Here is a 14,571-nt window from a genome sequence, read left to right as displayed (position 1 = left end):
GGCCAGTCCTGTTGATAACAGAACATAAAGGAAGAGAAGGAGAGCTAATTCCCTCTGCTAAAATATTTACCATCCTCGCACCCTGGGAAAAATACGTATGGAGACAGCAAAAAGATTCTGATTAGTTACATAGAAGATCATGTGTCTGCCTGTTTTTTGTCTAACACCATTACGGAGTGTGGACTATAAAGCTGCATTTTTATCTCTACTTTCCAAGGCAATGAACATTACAAAAATGTTATTTCACATACTGCAGCCATTCTGCCATCTTCAATGAGAAAACCAGCTGGCTGACAAGAGGAAGGCACTGGACTGCAGGGGACTGGTCTCATTGACTTCAACAGCTAAGGGTTTTTTTTCCTTTGACTGCATTAGAATCGGGATTTCACCCAACACTTCCCTTTGAAACGAGGCCCTCAGCTAACAGTGGGAAAGGGAAAATGGAGTACAATAGGCAGTGGGTCACTGTCTGTTTCAAATTCATCTTGACTGCAGAATTGACCCCAAGTAGGAAGTTTTACACCTCCCTATTTTACTGATAATACCATTGTAGGAAACAGAAAAACCTTCACAATTCACTCCTAGTCAAAATAAGTTGTCCCTGTCTTGTTTTACATGCAGTTCTCACAGCATTCTATAAAGATCATACCTAATTTTCCTTCCAGTGGACATGAGCGAGCAGAATATGTACAAATGTCCTTCAGACACACTGACCATTTAAAACACAAGCAGAAGTAAAAAGGTTTTTAAAAAGCCACTACATTTATCTGGCTTTACATATGACTCAAGGTTAATGTCAGAAATACGGTTTACAACTCTCATTCAAGCAGCTGAAGATAAAACCATGCAATATTTCTATAAAGTCTTGTCACTGGGTATGTGGCTACCGCTGTCTATCATGCCATATTTTCCTGCTTGGCATATATTATTTCTATGTCCCTTTTACACAGAATACATCACAATATCAGAGGATTTTTAAGTTGTGAGGACAGCCTTTGCAATAGTACTACGAAGGGCAATAGCATTTTCCGCATTGTACAAATAAAAAAGTAATACAAGGGCAGAAACTGAGGGAAAAAGTGTCCACAGATTTATGACACCCAATCTGAGACATCTGAGATCTGAGGACACACAGCTTTCTTGCAGCAGTATAAACCCGGTCCCGCCCTCCCAACCAAGTACCACAAAATACCATCAGCAAACAGTGACATTCACCACATTAACCTTGAAGCTCTCCCTTCAGATCCCTGAAACTGCCCATTTATGTGGCAACTCCTGCAGAGAAGAAGACAGCCCTCTCTTCTGCCTAAAGCTCAAGAACAGCAGAGAAGTCTCCAGGACAGCTCCTTGAACAGGTTGCTTGTTTAGGCTTCTTTACGGCCCTCAGTCTTCCTTTTGGCTTACCAACAGGCATAAATGTTTAAAATTTAACATTCAGGAACTGAGTCCGTATTCTGGAGTAGTCTAACTGCAACACTTCTACCCATTTCCCTGCATACATCTCTCCCTTTCACTTGCCAGTCTTTCACATGGCTGTGCAGTCAGAAGACAACACCTCTGTTCACCTTGTGTTTCTCTCTCCACCAGTTACAGTGTCTGAACAGGCACTCTGTTCCATCCCCTTTAATGCTGGCCTCAGCTTGACACGCAGGCCGTGCCTTCTGCCATTCCTTAACACACTTGCTAAAGGCACTAAACACAGAAGGCACCCATAGAGCTGAAGAAGCTTCTTGTCCTCACAGCTCAGCAGGAATGATTGTGGTGATGAGTGAAAAGGACACAGCTTTGACCACCTGACAGTATTCATGGCCAAATAACAAACTTTGAATTCAAAGTGAGCTTTTACAGCTGATTGATCAGATGCTGGCAAAACAATGTAACCAGCTAAAACCAGAATGCTTGCAGCAAAACTGCTTCACAAGTTAAGGACAGAAGCTGCTATCTCTACATAAAATACATGGTAACCACTTCATTTCAGGGTATTAATAAACTCATCCTGAACCCAGAAAACAAGCAGCTGAACTGGTCCACTGTCAAGTGCACCTAAGTTTTAGATGATAGCAAGTCTAACTACTTGCAGAACGTACTGGTCATGTTTCCTTCCTGATTACAAAGCACACAAGCCTTAGCTAAGCCAGGAAGAAGTGCTGGGAAGAACCCAAGGCAAGGAGCTAAACAAGGACTGTCATCATTGAACAGAATCTAGAAGCTCTGTATTTCAACAGAAAGACCGATTCCAAAATCCTTAAATTACAAGATTGAGAAAAGCATCTGAAATACTAAACGCCTGGGAATCACTTATGAACAGTTCATATATTTTAAAGATGTAAATCTTGGGAAGAATACCTTATGTTCGTGGCAACCGAGCTTGGAGGTGCTGTGTATTGTAACTCTCGGCCAGAAAAGACAGATAACTATTTTGGCTCATATTACCAGAGATGAGGCTATGTCTAGCACTGATTTTCCACAGATTCTACAACCTTGGCCTACACCAAAACTTTCAGCTTTGTTTTACCATAGATCATTCATCATGATTTCTCCTTTCCCCCCCCCCCTCTTTCATGCATTCTAGGTCACATACTTTACACTGCTAGCAGTCTAACTCCTGGACAAGCAAAAAGCCATTTATTTTGCTCAGTTCTCCTTCAATATTTCTATTGTGCCTTTTCTTTTTTTTTTTCCTCTTTGCTGAGTTCCCCAAAGAATAACCTCTTCCTCGCTTTAATAACTTGGACCTCAGTCAAGGTTGATGCGTTACTCCATTTTGCAGGATATTTTCTTCAGAAGAGACAAAACAGTGTCTAATATTGCGATGACTGATCTTTAAAGTGCACAGATTAAGGAGGAAATCACAAACAGTTATGGGGGGGGTAAAGAGTAGGAAATGAAATAACCTTTAAAAGGAAAGAATCGGCAGCAAAAAAGGCACTGAGCTGTGCACAATGGTAGGATTTGGAGATCTTCTTAAACACAAGAGATGTCCTTGGCAGATCTCCTTAGTTCAGGTCATTCCAACATACACAGGTTACTACACTATTATCTGTCCCCTCAGCCTTCCAGCACCCTTTGGGAGTGAGACAGGAGTAGATCCAGGATATTACTTCCTTCACGCTGCAGCACTGTATTGTATGGACAAACCCAGTATCAACCAAGGCTTCCGCACTCATGGACAACTGTGAAAGCACAGATGTGTGTGCTATTTTCTAGATTTCTTTTGCTGCTCAAGTGAGACTGCCAGCGTGTGCTTAGGCAATGGCAACGTCTCAAAGCATGTCGGTGATACCAACCTTCGGGAGGGAAGTTTCCATCTATTCAGGGCATGGCAGGCAGTCTTTGGCTCTACCTCGAGTAGGATCTAAAGGTGGCTCTTTCACTCACGGCAGCATTGGTCTGAAGTGAGGTGAACGTACAGAGGAGCACCAGCTGAGCGGCCCTCCCCTCGCCTGAAGCTCCCTCGTGGGACAACCAGCCCACGGGAGCGCCGTCGGGGCACTGGGCACGGGCTGCTGTACGGCTCCGCCCCGCCGGGCTCGCCCCGTGCCCCTTCGCTCCCGCGGCACCCTCCCGGGGAGGATCGCCGTGCAGCCCCCGGCCGGGCCACTAGTCGGGGAGCGCAGTCCCTGCGGTGGCCGCCACCCCGGCGGGGCCCCGCGGCGCCTCGGGGCCTTCCTGAGCGGCCGGCGGCAGGAAGCCCCGCGGGGGAGGCGGGCCGGAGCCTCTTCCCCGCAGGTGGGAGGGCGACAATGGACGGGAGGAAGGAAGCCGGGAGGCGGCGGGCCGGGACACAGGACGCAGGGCCCGGCGAAGGGAGGGAAAGGGAAGAGGGGCGGTAGGAAGGGGCAGCCGGGGCGGCCCTTCGGGAGGGCGGGCGGCCCCAGGGAGCTCGGTTCGAGGGGTGCCGACAACTTGCAGCCGCTCTGCAGCAGTGCACGGCTCCGCTGATCGTGCTGGGCATCGGAGTCCGGCCGTAAAATCAAACGGGACGTTGGATGCCTAATGTGATCACTTTGGGAGAAAGGTTAGACAAGAGTGCAGCGCCTTACCCTTTCAGCGTGGATCCCAAGTTCATTTGGTTCCATGTCATGCATTCCAGCTGGGACGTCATTTGGTATAAATTGTCACTGTGGTGGAAATAGCCAAAATTAGAACCAAACGCACCGCCGCCCATTTAGCATCGACTCGTCTAAATAGCAACATTTCGTTATCGCCTTTAGATCTAAAAACAGCAACATATTTATTTATGCAATGCATCTTATCGATGTAATCATTTGTTCATCGGGAAGGGAAGGGAAGGGAAGGGAAGGGAAGGGAAGGGAAGGGAAGGGACACCCTTGTAACCTACAAGCTGAGACATGAAGCTTTTTCCCTTGCAGAAAAGTCACATCCGATATTGGCACATTGAAATTAATGAAAAGGGACCCGCGGGCTAACAAAGCAGATTATTTGTTTTAAAAAGGCAAATCTGTTAACTGTTTTAACCGGGAGTGTAAAAGATCACGTGGTTAATGGAGTGAAACAGCTATCGTGACTCGTGATGGATGGCACTACATCTAGAGGCTTGACAGGCAGAAGAAAAATGGAGTGGCTGAGCGATAAACTAAGCTCGCGACGGGAACGCGCTGGGATGTCTGCCCGCTCGCTGCGGCGCTCTGGGAACCGGCAGCGACGGCGGCATCCGCAGCTTCTTCGGAGCGGGCACGGCTCGGCTCCCAGCGCGGAGCGGGGCTGAGCGGAGCCCACGGGAGGCGGAGCCGGGCCCGAAGCTCCCGGGAAGGGCTGCGGGAGGGAGCGGCCCCTGCGCCGGGCGCCGCGATCGATGCCGGGTGGGGAACGGGCATTCGCAATAAGGCGCGTCAGGGCTGATTAATTGCGCCGGGATTCACCGCGCTCGGGCAGTGAGTTTCTCTCATCCTGTTACTAAAGAGGGCATTTTTCTTTCTTCTTCTTCTTCTTTTTGTGCGTGGCAGGTAGAAGCGACCTAAAAAAGTCAGATTCCAGTGGGAAGCTTTTGCATATAAAAACAAATTAAGTGACTTCAATCTCGAAGTATGCGCGGTACCATTTGTCAGTATCACCGGACGCTATTATTCATTAGTGTGTCTGAACCGCTATTATGCTACTACAATGTCCCGCATATCAGCTCGGGGATTGTTAAACTCTCCTGCAGTTTCCCCATTTGCAATAGACGCTCGTGCTGGTCTGTGCCAACTACGTTTTGCAATTCCACGAATTCTTCCTGTAATGCTGCCGTAATTAATTCCTCCAGGACCCTGATTTTTATTAGAAGTGCCCGCCCGATGCATTTACAGCAGGAGATTTCCCTTTAACTTTCTCTCCCTTGACAGTTCATTTATAAGAGCCTCCCCCACGATATCCACTTTTTCCCCTCCTTTGCTTTTTCATAAAGTAATACACTTATTCATCTTGTCACTCGCCAGCAGCCACCGTACCGCACTCCGCCGTCGGGTGACAGCGTCCAAACCGAGAGCCCCGGACTAAGCCGCAGCCCGCCGTTCCACCTCCAGCCTCCCTCAAGCCCCCTCCTGCCACCCGGTTCCCGACCGCGCTCCGCTCCTCTCCTCGCAGCCCCGACGGCAGCCCGGCGGCGCAGCGCTTAACCGGAGGGATGGGCTTCGGGAGGAGAGGGGCAAGGACCCGCTCGGTAGCCGGTGCCGGACATAGACGGCCCAACTTGGGCAGGCTGAGAGTTGGGGCCGGGGCCGCGCTGGCCTTAGGGCACGCCTTGGGTTGCGGGGGGACACAGGGGACATCACCGAAGGATGGAGAGCGTCGCATCCGACGCGTGACGCGTCTGCGCGGCTTCTCAATGACGGGACCGAGAGATGAGCTCGTGGAATTAGTAGCTCTAGTCAACATCTCTGCTTCGAATGAGGCTTGGGTTAGGAGAAGGGAAGCGGGTCCCTGGGGACGTGCCTGCATTGATTCCAATCGGAATCGTTGGCCCTCCAAACGGCCACAAAGGAGACGCTAAAAATAACTTATTTTCATTACGGAGATGCTTTTAAAGAGAAAGGAGAGGAAGGGGGGAACGTTTCCACAACGGGATTAATGTAAGTTGGAGTGGAATAAAAGGAAGTCCACGCGGAGCAAAAAGGGAACTTAAAAGGAAACCAGTAGTAGATCATATAGAGTTTGTTTTGGCCTGCACCACGGTATTACCGAGTTCTTGACCTCTGCACAGAGAGAGCTATAATCTGAACCGAGACTCCTCCACTTTTAAAGTCTTTGTAAGTGTGACTCACAGTAAATTTTCAACATCGGGCATGTTTACTACATCAAGCAGCGCGAGGTAGAAAAGTTCACATCCCCACGTCACCGCCCCACGGCAGCCCGCCGCCCGTGCCCGGCTGCGTCCCGGGCAAAAGCCGCCCCGCGGTCACCCGCCTGCTCGGATGAAGCCCGAAGGGACCCAGAGGGAGGGTGTAAGGCCGAGCAGTGCCGAAAGCTCGGATGGGGCGGGGGTCGATGAACCCTCCGTGGCAGGCTCGGCAGCCCCGCCGCAGGGCGCCTCGTGCCGTGCACCACGGGTGCGAATAGGGCGGGCGGTGCGGGACAAACCTCGCCGACACCAGTTGAGGAAAAAGGCAAAGCCCCACTATGCCGAGCTCCTGCTCCCGGCCACACCGCCCCGTTCCACTGCTAAAGGTGGCCGGAAGCTCCCGCTCTATGGGCACGGGCCGCAAGGAGCTCTACGGGGCTGAACCTGAAGCTGCGCAGACAGGCACGAGGTGAAAACACGCTTACAAATGGTCATACAGACTCTGTCAAATCAGCTTCGGACAAAAAGAGGGCGGTTGATTCCCAGGCCGCCGGAAAAGCGGACAGCGAGACAGGCTCATCTCTGCACGGTACCTGGCCACCCGCTTGCCTTGACGGCACCACCTAACAAAACGCTTATGTGCAGGGCAAGTCGTTTTTCTCCGCATGCCTCTGCGCCCGTGGAGCTGAGGACAAGGGGTGCTCGAGCTCAGCCACCTGTTCTGGCTGCTTCAGTGGAACATGAGAAAAAGAACCCCTCGGATCACGCTTTGCAGACCCTTCGGAAGAACCGGCGCTGCTCGCCGGGGAAACGGCAGGAGTTGGGCTGGTTTCGCACCGAGGAGGGTCTCCACTCGAGGGAAGGGCTGCAGCCCTCACTGAGCTCGGAGCCGGTGGCCAAAGCGCAGAGCAGAGCGGCGAAGAAGCCGCCCCGCCGAGGGCAGAGAAAGCCCGCGGGGTGCGCTGCCTTCGTAAGGCTCCCAGCGTAACCTAATTATAGACGGCCCCGCAAGGGGAGCCGCTTCGGTCCACTCGGCCAGGAGCTCTCCCCGCCAATTATTCCACACGCTAATCTCTCTGGATAGGCTTCTTTCCTTCCTTCATTACCTCATTCCCTCCTTCCCTTGACGTCAACTCACGTTCGTTAGCGAAGCGGCTTCTGGAAGTGACAGAATTGTGTTGTCCCACTTCCAGTTCTGATTAATCAGAGGCGATAGACCCGGCCTACGAGAGGAGCCGCCGCGGCTTCCTTCGCGCAGGGACATTGTTTTGTGTGCTGCAGTTACTTAGCAACTCCGAGATACGGGACCGGCTCCAAGTTCACAAAAAGTTGAAGAATAAATTTTGGGGAACTTCTCACTAAACACGTTGTAAAACTGCGAGAGGCACGCCCAGCCCCCACGCCACACCAAAAAGGAAGAGAAGCCGCGATCGCAGCGGGCCTTCTGTTTGCGGGAGCAAAACTCCACAAGTACTTTCTTCCCAGCAAGGAAATCTGAGGGCTGTATCGCCCCGTGCTCCAAAAATCACCTCTCTGCGGTCCGGTCCCCTCCGCTCAAAGGAGTGGAGCCCAAACCTTACAGGGAACTGACATACAACCGCCCGACCCCGCACACTCTCGTCGCGCACCGCTGGCCCTGCCCTGCCCTGCCCTCCTCTGCCCAGCCGGGTCGCTGCGCCGTGGGGCCGGAGCGGGGCAGCCGCGCGTGGGGCTGCGGGCACCGGGCCCCGCCTCGGGCAGCGAGGGATGTTCTGGGACACGCTTGGACCGGGCTCGGCCGGCGGAGCCCTGCGGCCCGGGAACGGGGACGGCACCTGCCGGGTGCCCGGCTCGGCAGGGGAAAGCCCGAGGCGCGGCGGGTCTGGGCTATGGGGCCAGCGCCAGGTTTTTACTTAAACGCGTGCATCCTATTTTCCTTTTTGTTGTTGTCGTTGTTTTGCTTTAGTTTGTTTGTTTCAAGAGGAAAGCAGACCCGACCTTCTTTTCCCGCTGCAAAAGAAAGCCGTTGGCGCAACACGCCCGGCAGCAGAGCATCCCGAGCAGCAACCGAAGCGAAACGAGGGGAGTGAGAACGGGGCGAGGCGGAGGTACCTGTTGTAGGGGGTCCGCAGGAGCAGGGCCTGGCTGCCCGTGCAGCTGTCCGTGGGGGTGTGACAGCCGTACACCGGAGGGGGCACCGAGTACTGCTGGTCCCCTGCGGAGAAAGGGACAGGGTTAGCCCGTGCCGCGGCCGCCGTCCAGCCCCGCGCCGTGCCGGCCGGGCCGCCCGGGAGCCATTACCTAGAGACGGCTGCTGGCTCATGGGGTCCTCGTGTTTGAAAGAGTGGTTCGTAAACTGCGCGGCGTGGTGAGACGGCGTGTGGCCGTAGCTCGGAGTCCCGTCAAAGGCCACGGTGCCGTAACCTGCCGGAGAAAGCACCGTGGGGTCAGGGGGCTGCCCGGCCCGCACCTGCCCCCCGCAGGGCGGCTCCACGCGGCCGTCGAGTGAGAGAAGCCCCCAGGGCAGACCCAGCGCCGCGGGCACAGCGGGGAGAGGCGCAGCCAGGGGCGCCCCCATCTCCGCTCCCCCAGCACACCCACGGGCACCTGGGGGGCTGGGGGCGCAGGGAAATGCCTGTGTGACCCCGAGGGGTGCGGGGGTACCGGGGTGTGGGGCTGGCGGGGTACAGGGGGGCAGCTCCCGGGAGGGCCGAGGCGGGCAGCCCGCTCCTTGGGGAGGAAAGTCGGAAGTCTCGTTCACGTTTCAAGAGAACAGATCGGCTTCGGTAATAAAAAGGATGTTTTCATTAATTGTTGCTCATATTAAAGAGGAAGATTCCCATCTGCTCTGTGTACTCCTCTGCCGTTTCCAATTTAGAAGTTACCCTTTAATCTCTCTCTCTTTTTTTTTTAAGAGCAGCTTTCTGAAGAGTCTGCAATAAAGAATGTTTCACGCAAAACTAAAACTCCTCCTTTCAGCGAAAATTGCTCTCCAAAATAACAAACAGCCGATTTGGTTTCCTACGCTGGGCAGATTCAGATGGAACGCGAGCACCTCTGCTGACCCCGGGCCGCTGCGAGCCCGTAAATCAGGTGCTCGGACACCGACTTTCATTAATGACTTGGAGCTGGCTAAACAACTTCGGCTAAGAAAGTAATTACAAAGTAATATTATCTCGGCGGCTTCTCGGCTCGTCAGCAGTTGCCCCCAGAACCGAGCTCCTCCGAAGTCACTCTTCCAGCAAAACAAAACAGAAAGCCCGGAGAGGGCTGGGAAAACAAACGAGGCCGGCCCCGAGCGCCCGCTCTCACACCGTCCCGTCCCTCAGCCCGCTCCCTCTTCTCGGGCACTCGCCGGACTCCTCTGCCAGCCCCCTTCGGACCCTGGTGCCCGGCTGATAATCACAGGCGCTTTTCCGAGGCGTTACGATGGGAGTAACGCAAGGATCCGGGTGCCGTTTCCGCAGTTGATTGTCTCTGCAGACAATAAAGTGGATCGAGCCGCGATACGGGGGTTGACCAACCTGCTGGTGTCCCCATCAGAAAAAATGTCCCCAACAGAAAAATCCCGAAGGCTTTATAGCCCTCACCTTCGGGACTGGTTGGAGCCGACCCGGCACGGCGGGGCTCACTCGCCCCGGCCCATCGCCTGCCCCCGCCCGGAGCCGCTCACGGCGGTGCGAGCGGCGCTGACAGCGCGGTACCGTGCGGGATGCCGGCCCACAGCTGCGCCTCTCGCTCCTTATCTCCTCCCTTGGCCCTCAGGGCAGAGGCTCAGCCTTCAACTCCCTTTCCCCCTTTTCTTCTTTCTTTCTTTTTTTACGTTCCGAAAACATTGACACTTTCTACGGTACATTTGGCCCGGCGCAGATTTTTGGCGACCTTCACAACGCAGCTCGGTGCAGAACGATGTTTTGGCCGCATTTTCCGGTGTTGCCTGACCCAAAGCTTCAGGAATGTGATAAGAAAGCCGAGTTCTGAACCGAGCTGCCGATAGCGAGGTCTCTTTAATTAGGGCTTTATCAGAGTCGGGCCTGATTAAAATGTGCTGAAAATAATTGAAAGCTATACAGCTGCTGCAGCACGGGGCCCGCGGGAGGACTCCAGTTGTGGAGGAGCCCAGCTTGGATGAAGGAGACGGGCGGACCAGAAGGGGAAAGCTGGGCAGAGCTTCCAAAGCCTCGCTCCCTACCCCCACGCCCCAGCCTAGACTTGGCTGAAGTGTCATCGCAGAGCCAAGGTAACGTCTTTCCCACGGTCGGAAGAACAGGCTATAAGCCCGGGAGTTCAACCTTGAGGAGAGCGAAAACAAGAACTTTTTATCCGCTGCCGAGAATAAATAAATCAATCAATAGAAAAGCGAGCACCCTTTGCCGAATTCCTCCTCGGCGAAGGAAGGAACGCTACCCGGACGGGCCGGAGCGGGAGGGAGGGAGGGGCTGCGCCGCAGCCGTGCTGCCCGAGCTCTGCCCCCCGCAGCAGGGCACGGCCACGCACACACCTGCACGACTCGCTGCCAAGTGCGGGAGCTGCCGCCGTCTCGGGGTACAGCGGTGTGCCCGCGAGCTGCGGAGCCGCCCGCACGGAACCCTGCCCGGCTTAAGGCCGCAGCCAAGACGGGTGCTGTGTTTCTGAGCGTTAAAGGCTCCCTTTCGCTTTGGGGGCTTAGAAATCAGAGGGCACCCACTTAACCACCTTGTCCTTCTCGTCACTACTTCTGCTCGGCCATTAAAACCGTCTCAGATATCTGAAATGCTTTCAGGTGTCCGAACAACACCAGCGGCCCCGTGCTGCGACGGCCGCCTCTGGGGATGCCGCGTAACTTCCCCAACCGAGCTGGGCCCTGCGCTCCGCTCCCAGTTTTTCGATATCGGCAGACCGGCAAACGCCTGGTCCGGGCCCCCTCTCCTTTACCCCGGCCCGCCTGGGAGCAAAGGCACCCCGCAACAGCCGGGAGCTGGAGGCCGGCCACCCGCAGCACCCAATCTACGGCCCGAGGCTGGCTGCTGGGCCGCGGAAGAGCGGAACACCCGCCGGCAGCGCAGAGCCTGCCCCGAGACCCTCCGGTCGGCTGCGACAGCGCTGCTCCGGGCCCGCTCCTCCAGCCGCCTCGCCGTGCGTGGGCACCTTCCCCCGGGCCGGGCAGAGCGGGGACGGAACGCGGCGGGAGGCGCAGCCCGGGGATCCCCAGCGAGAGCTCCGCTCTCTCTCCCTTCTTGTTCGCGTTAGCTCCAGCAGATGTTTACATTGCCGCCGCTGGAAGAAAAACCATTAAGCGATAACCCCGTTCCGTAGGCGGGGGCTGACCGATCGTTAACCGCGCACCCACGCCAATTTCTGGGGGCAGCGCGAACAGCGGGGCCACGACGCTTGCAGCCCGCCGTGTCCCTGCCGCGGAGCCGCCGAGAGGGAACCAGAAGCCGCCCGGTGCGTGCGGCCCGGCCCGAGGAGCCAGCGCTCCCGAGGTAGGTCCGACAAACGCCCGGAGAACAGCACCGGGCGGACAGCAGCCCGCATATTCAGGAGGAGGTAAACAACTCTACCCCCGCCCCTACACTGCACGGCTTGCAGAGGGAATGGTCTGAGGGCAGCCACCCCATCTCCACGTCGGGACCGTCCTCAGCCCGAATACAGTCCCGAGAAGAGAGGAGGCTGCCGTAGCCAGGGCCGAGGCCGGGGTAGCCCGCTGCGCCCTTGGGAGAGCCGAGAGCGGCTCCCGGAGCTGCCCGGAGGGGCGCGGCAGGGGCTCCGTACGTTCGGCAAACGCGGGTCGGAGAGCCCACGGCTGTGCCCGCGGGGCTGAGCCCGAGGCCGGGTGCTCGGCGCCGCCCTTACCCTGGTTGCGAATGGCTTGCTGGCTCTCCAGGCAGTTAGGCAGGTAGGGCCCGTTGGGGAACATCCTGGCCTGGCCGGAGGGCGGCTGGCTGGGCGGCGGGGCGCCGAAGGGCCCGTAGCGGCAGGCCCCGGCCGTGCCCGTGAACTGCCCGGAGAAGTGGACGGTGAAAGCGCTCAGGTACTGCTCCTCGTGCGGGTCCGACCCGTTCCAGCTGGGTTCCTGCTTGATGAAGGAGTGCGGCCCCAGCGAGCCGTAGGAGGCCCCCGGGGGGAAGTCCAGGACGGGAGCCCACTGCGCCGCGCTGCTCACCGGCATGGCGCAGTTGCTGTTGCCCGGTAGGGAGGGCACGGAGGGCAGCAGCGCGTTCAGGTCCCGGACGTCGGACCCCATCTGCTCGCAGACCTTCTGCCTGCCGCCGGGCAGCCAGTCTCCCCCCGGGCCGCACTTATTCCAGGACACCTGGCCTCTGCCCGCCAGGCCGGAGGCCGGCTCCGGCTGCAGGCACCAGGCCGGAGAGCTCAGCCCCTTGGGGGAGGTTTGCTCCGCGACGCAGCTCCCCGGGTCCAGCCCTGCGGGAGCGGGCAGCAGCGACAGGGAAAGGTTGTTCTCCAGGATCGCCTCCGGGGCCGCGCCCGCTCGTAGCGCAGGGCGGGGTGCGCGCGTGTCCGTGCGGCCGCGGCCGTGTCTGTGTGTCTGTCCGCGCGTGCCGTGGGGGGGGGGATGGCACAGCCGCCTCGCACGCCGCACCTCGGCTGCCTGCTCGCCCTCAACTTTGCAAAGCTCAAATAGAGGCGCTCGCAGGGGAGGAGGAGTCAGCCGCGAAGATCCTCCATTCACACAACCTTCGTCAAGGGGCTGCCCACAGCCCGCTCTGCTGAACCGACCCGGGCCAGCCGGGGGTGGGGAGCGCGGGGGGTCGGGGGGTGGGGACGCGAGGACGGAGGGGGAGAGGTTACTGTGGGAGAATATATCTCCCTTACGCATCCCTCCCACCCTTCCTCCGGTGCAAGCGCCACTAAATCTCACCCTAACATCCCTTCGCTTTTGAGAGACCTGGCGAGACCGCCAGAGGGATGCGGGCGGCCCCGTAAGTACGTGCCGCACCGCTTCCCGCAGCCCCGCGCACGTCCCGCGGGACCCCGGGCACCGAGCGGAGAAGCCGCCACCCCTGCAGGCGAGCCGACCCGGCGAGGGAAAAATGTGTCCTTCCAGGTGCTCTCCCCGTGCGGGAGACGTCCGCGTCCCCCGAGCCGCCCGTGCCTAGAGGGGAGGAGGTGGCTGGGCTGCCGCGGAAGGACCGCAGCACAACGAGCGCCCGCATCGGGGACTCACCCGGCGCAGCTCCGGGGAGGACCCGCACTCTCCCTTCCCTACCCAGCCCGGACGGCGGCTCCGCAGCACGAACCCGGCGGCACTTCACGCGTTATCTCGGACAGCCCTCCCGGTCAGCTCGGCGGGTTGGGGGCTAGCCCCGGCAGCCAGGGGGCCGCGACCTTTTCCCCGCCCCTACCGGCAGGGCGGACGGCGAGGCCCCCGGGACTCGGCCGTGCCTGCCGCGGCCAGGCGCACCACGGCATCCGGCGCAGATACGAGCCCGCCGCCTCCCCCCGTAGACGCGTACCAAGAGCGGGATCCTGCCCCCCTCCTCCCGAAGTACTCATCGCTATCGACCCGGCGGGGGGAAGGCTGAGCCCCTGGGGCACGCGTATGACAGCTCCGCCGGGCCGCTTGTGGGTGCGCTCCCGTTGCGCCCCGAGCTCGGCCGGCAACACTCGCACCCCCGCGCCCCGGTCAGAAGTCGCTCCCCCGAAGCTGTAGTGATAAAAGCGGTTACCTGCCGCTGGAAGGGTGGGCCCCGATGTCCTCCGGTGGCAACTCGCGCTGCGGCGTTCACGTTCCCCGCGGCATTAAAGGTTAGCGCTGCTTCCATCGCCGACCTCCAAACGATGTTTTAAAATTGCTGCAACAAAATAAATCGAAACGGCCCGTTACTGGCGAAGTCGAGTGTAATTTCATGTTGTCCTTACATTGATTAACAACACCCGTAGGGTTCTGCTACTAGTGAAACGGCGTTCATTTTCACACGCAGTCTTCAGACAAATCGCTTTTAAATCGCCCTCTTAGATGTGTACATAAGTGCGTTTGTTACACAAATCCGCGCGCACGATAAGTGCGAAAGGTTTCTTAGCCAATACTAAGGGCTGCGTAACTTTGAAGGAGCTGCTGCTCTCTGTGAGGACGCACAAAACGAATTTGGTCTCGGGAGATGAGCGAGTTCAGCCCGCTCCCGCGGAGAGAGGAGACCGCTCCCCTCTGCCCCCGCCCGCCCCCGCTGTGTGCTCGCAACCCGCCGCTCCCGCACCCGAGGGGTCCCGAGGCGTGGAACGGTGCGAGAAGGTCGGGGCTGCTGCTGGACCTGGACTTTCAGAGATGGACCAACATGTGGAGTCGGTCCCGTTAACCGCAGGCTCCAAAA

At 57.5% G+C, this 14,571-nt stretch overlaps 2 protein-coding genes across 9 annotated transcripts in view; one reads left to right on the top strand and one right to left on the bottom strand.

The window, feature by feature from the left end:
- Positions 1-14,043, bottom strand: part of WT1 (WT1 transcription factor) — a 32,627-nt gene extending 18,584 nt beyond the window's left edge. For 3 of the 8 annotated variants that reach the window (XM_015863505.2, XM_015863502.2, XM_015863503.2), the window contains exons 1-4: positions 12,095-12,593; positions 8,561-8,683; positions 8,372-8,474; positions 4,044-4,121 (exon numbers count right to left, since the gene is read on the bottom strand). In XM_015863505.2, the coding sequence (XP_015718991.1) occupies positions 4,044-4,121; positions 8,372-8,474; positions 8,561-8,683; positions 12,095-12,485 (695 nt within the window). In that variant the 5' untranslated portion in view covers positions 12,486-12,593. Of the gene's footprint in view, positions 1-4,043; positions 4,122-7,386; positions 7,407-8,371; positions 8,475-8,560; positions 8,684-9,849; positions 9,959-12,094; positions 12,896-13,929 lie in introns of those variants that run through there. The other 5 variants (XM_015863500.2, XM_015863501.2, XM_032444725.1 and 2 more) reach the window with 4 other exon arrangements.
- LOC107314335 lies at positions 12,816-14,086 on the top strand. The gene is made up of 4 exons (XM_015863464.2): positions 12,816-12,869; positions 12,948-13,182; positions 13,308-13,552; positions 13,709-14,086. Exons 1-4 carry the CDS (start codon positions 12,816-12,818, stop codon positions 14,048-14,050), a joined length of 876 nt encoding a protein of 291 aa, XP_015718950.1. The 3' UTR covers positions 14,051-14,086.
- The last annotated feature ends 485 nt before the right edge of the window (positions 14,087-14,571 follow it).

Source organism: Coturnix japonica, chromosome 5 (assembly GCF_001577835.2).
Source record: "Coturnix japonica isolate 7356 chromosome 5, Coturnix japonica 2.1, whole genome shotgun sequence".
Lineage (NCBI taxonomy): Eukaryota > Metazoa > Chordata > Aves > Galliformes > Phasianidae > Coturnix > Coturnix japonica.
The sequence above is the reverse complement of the archived record's forward strand: the minus strand, read 5'-3'. Positions and strand labels throughout refer to the sequence as shown.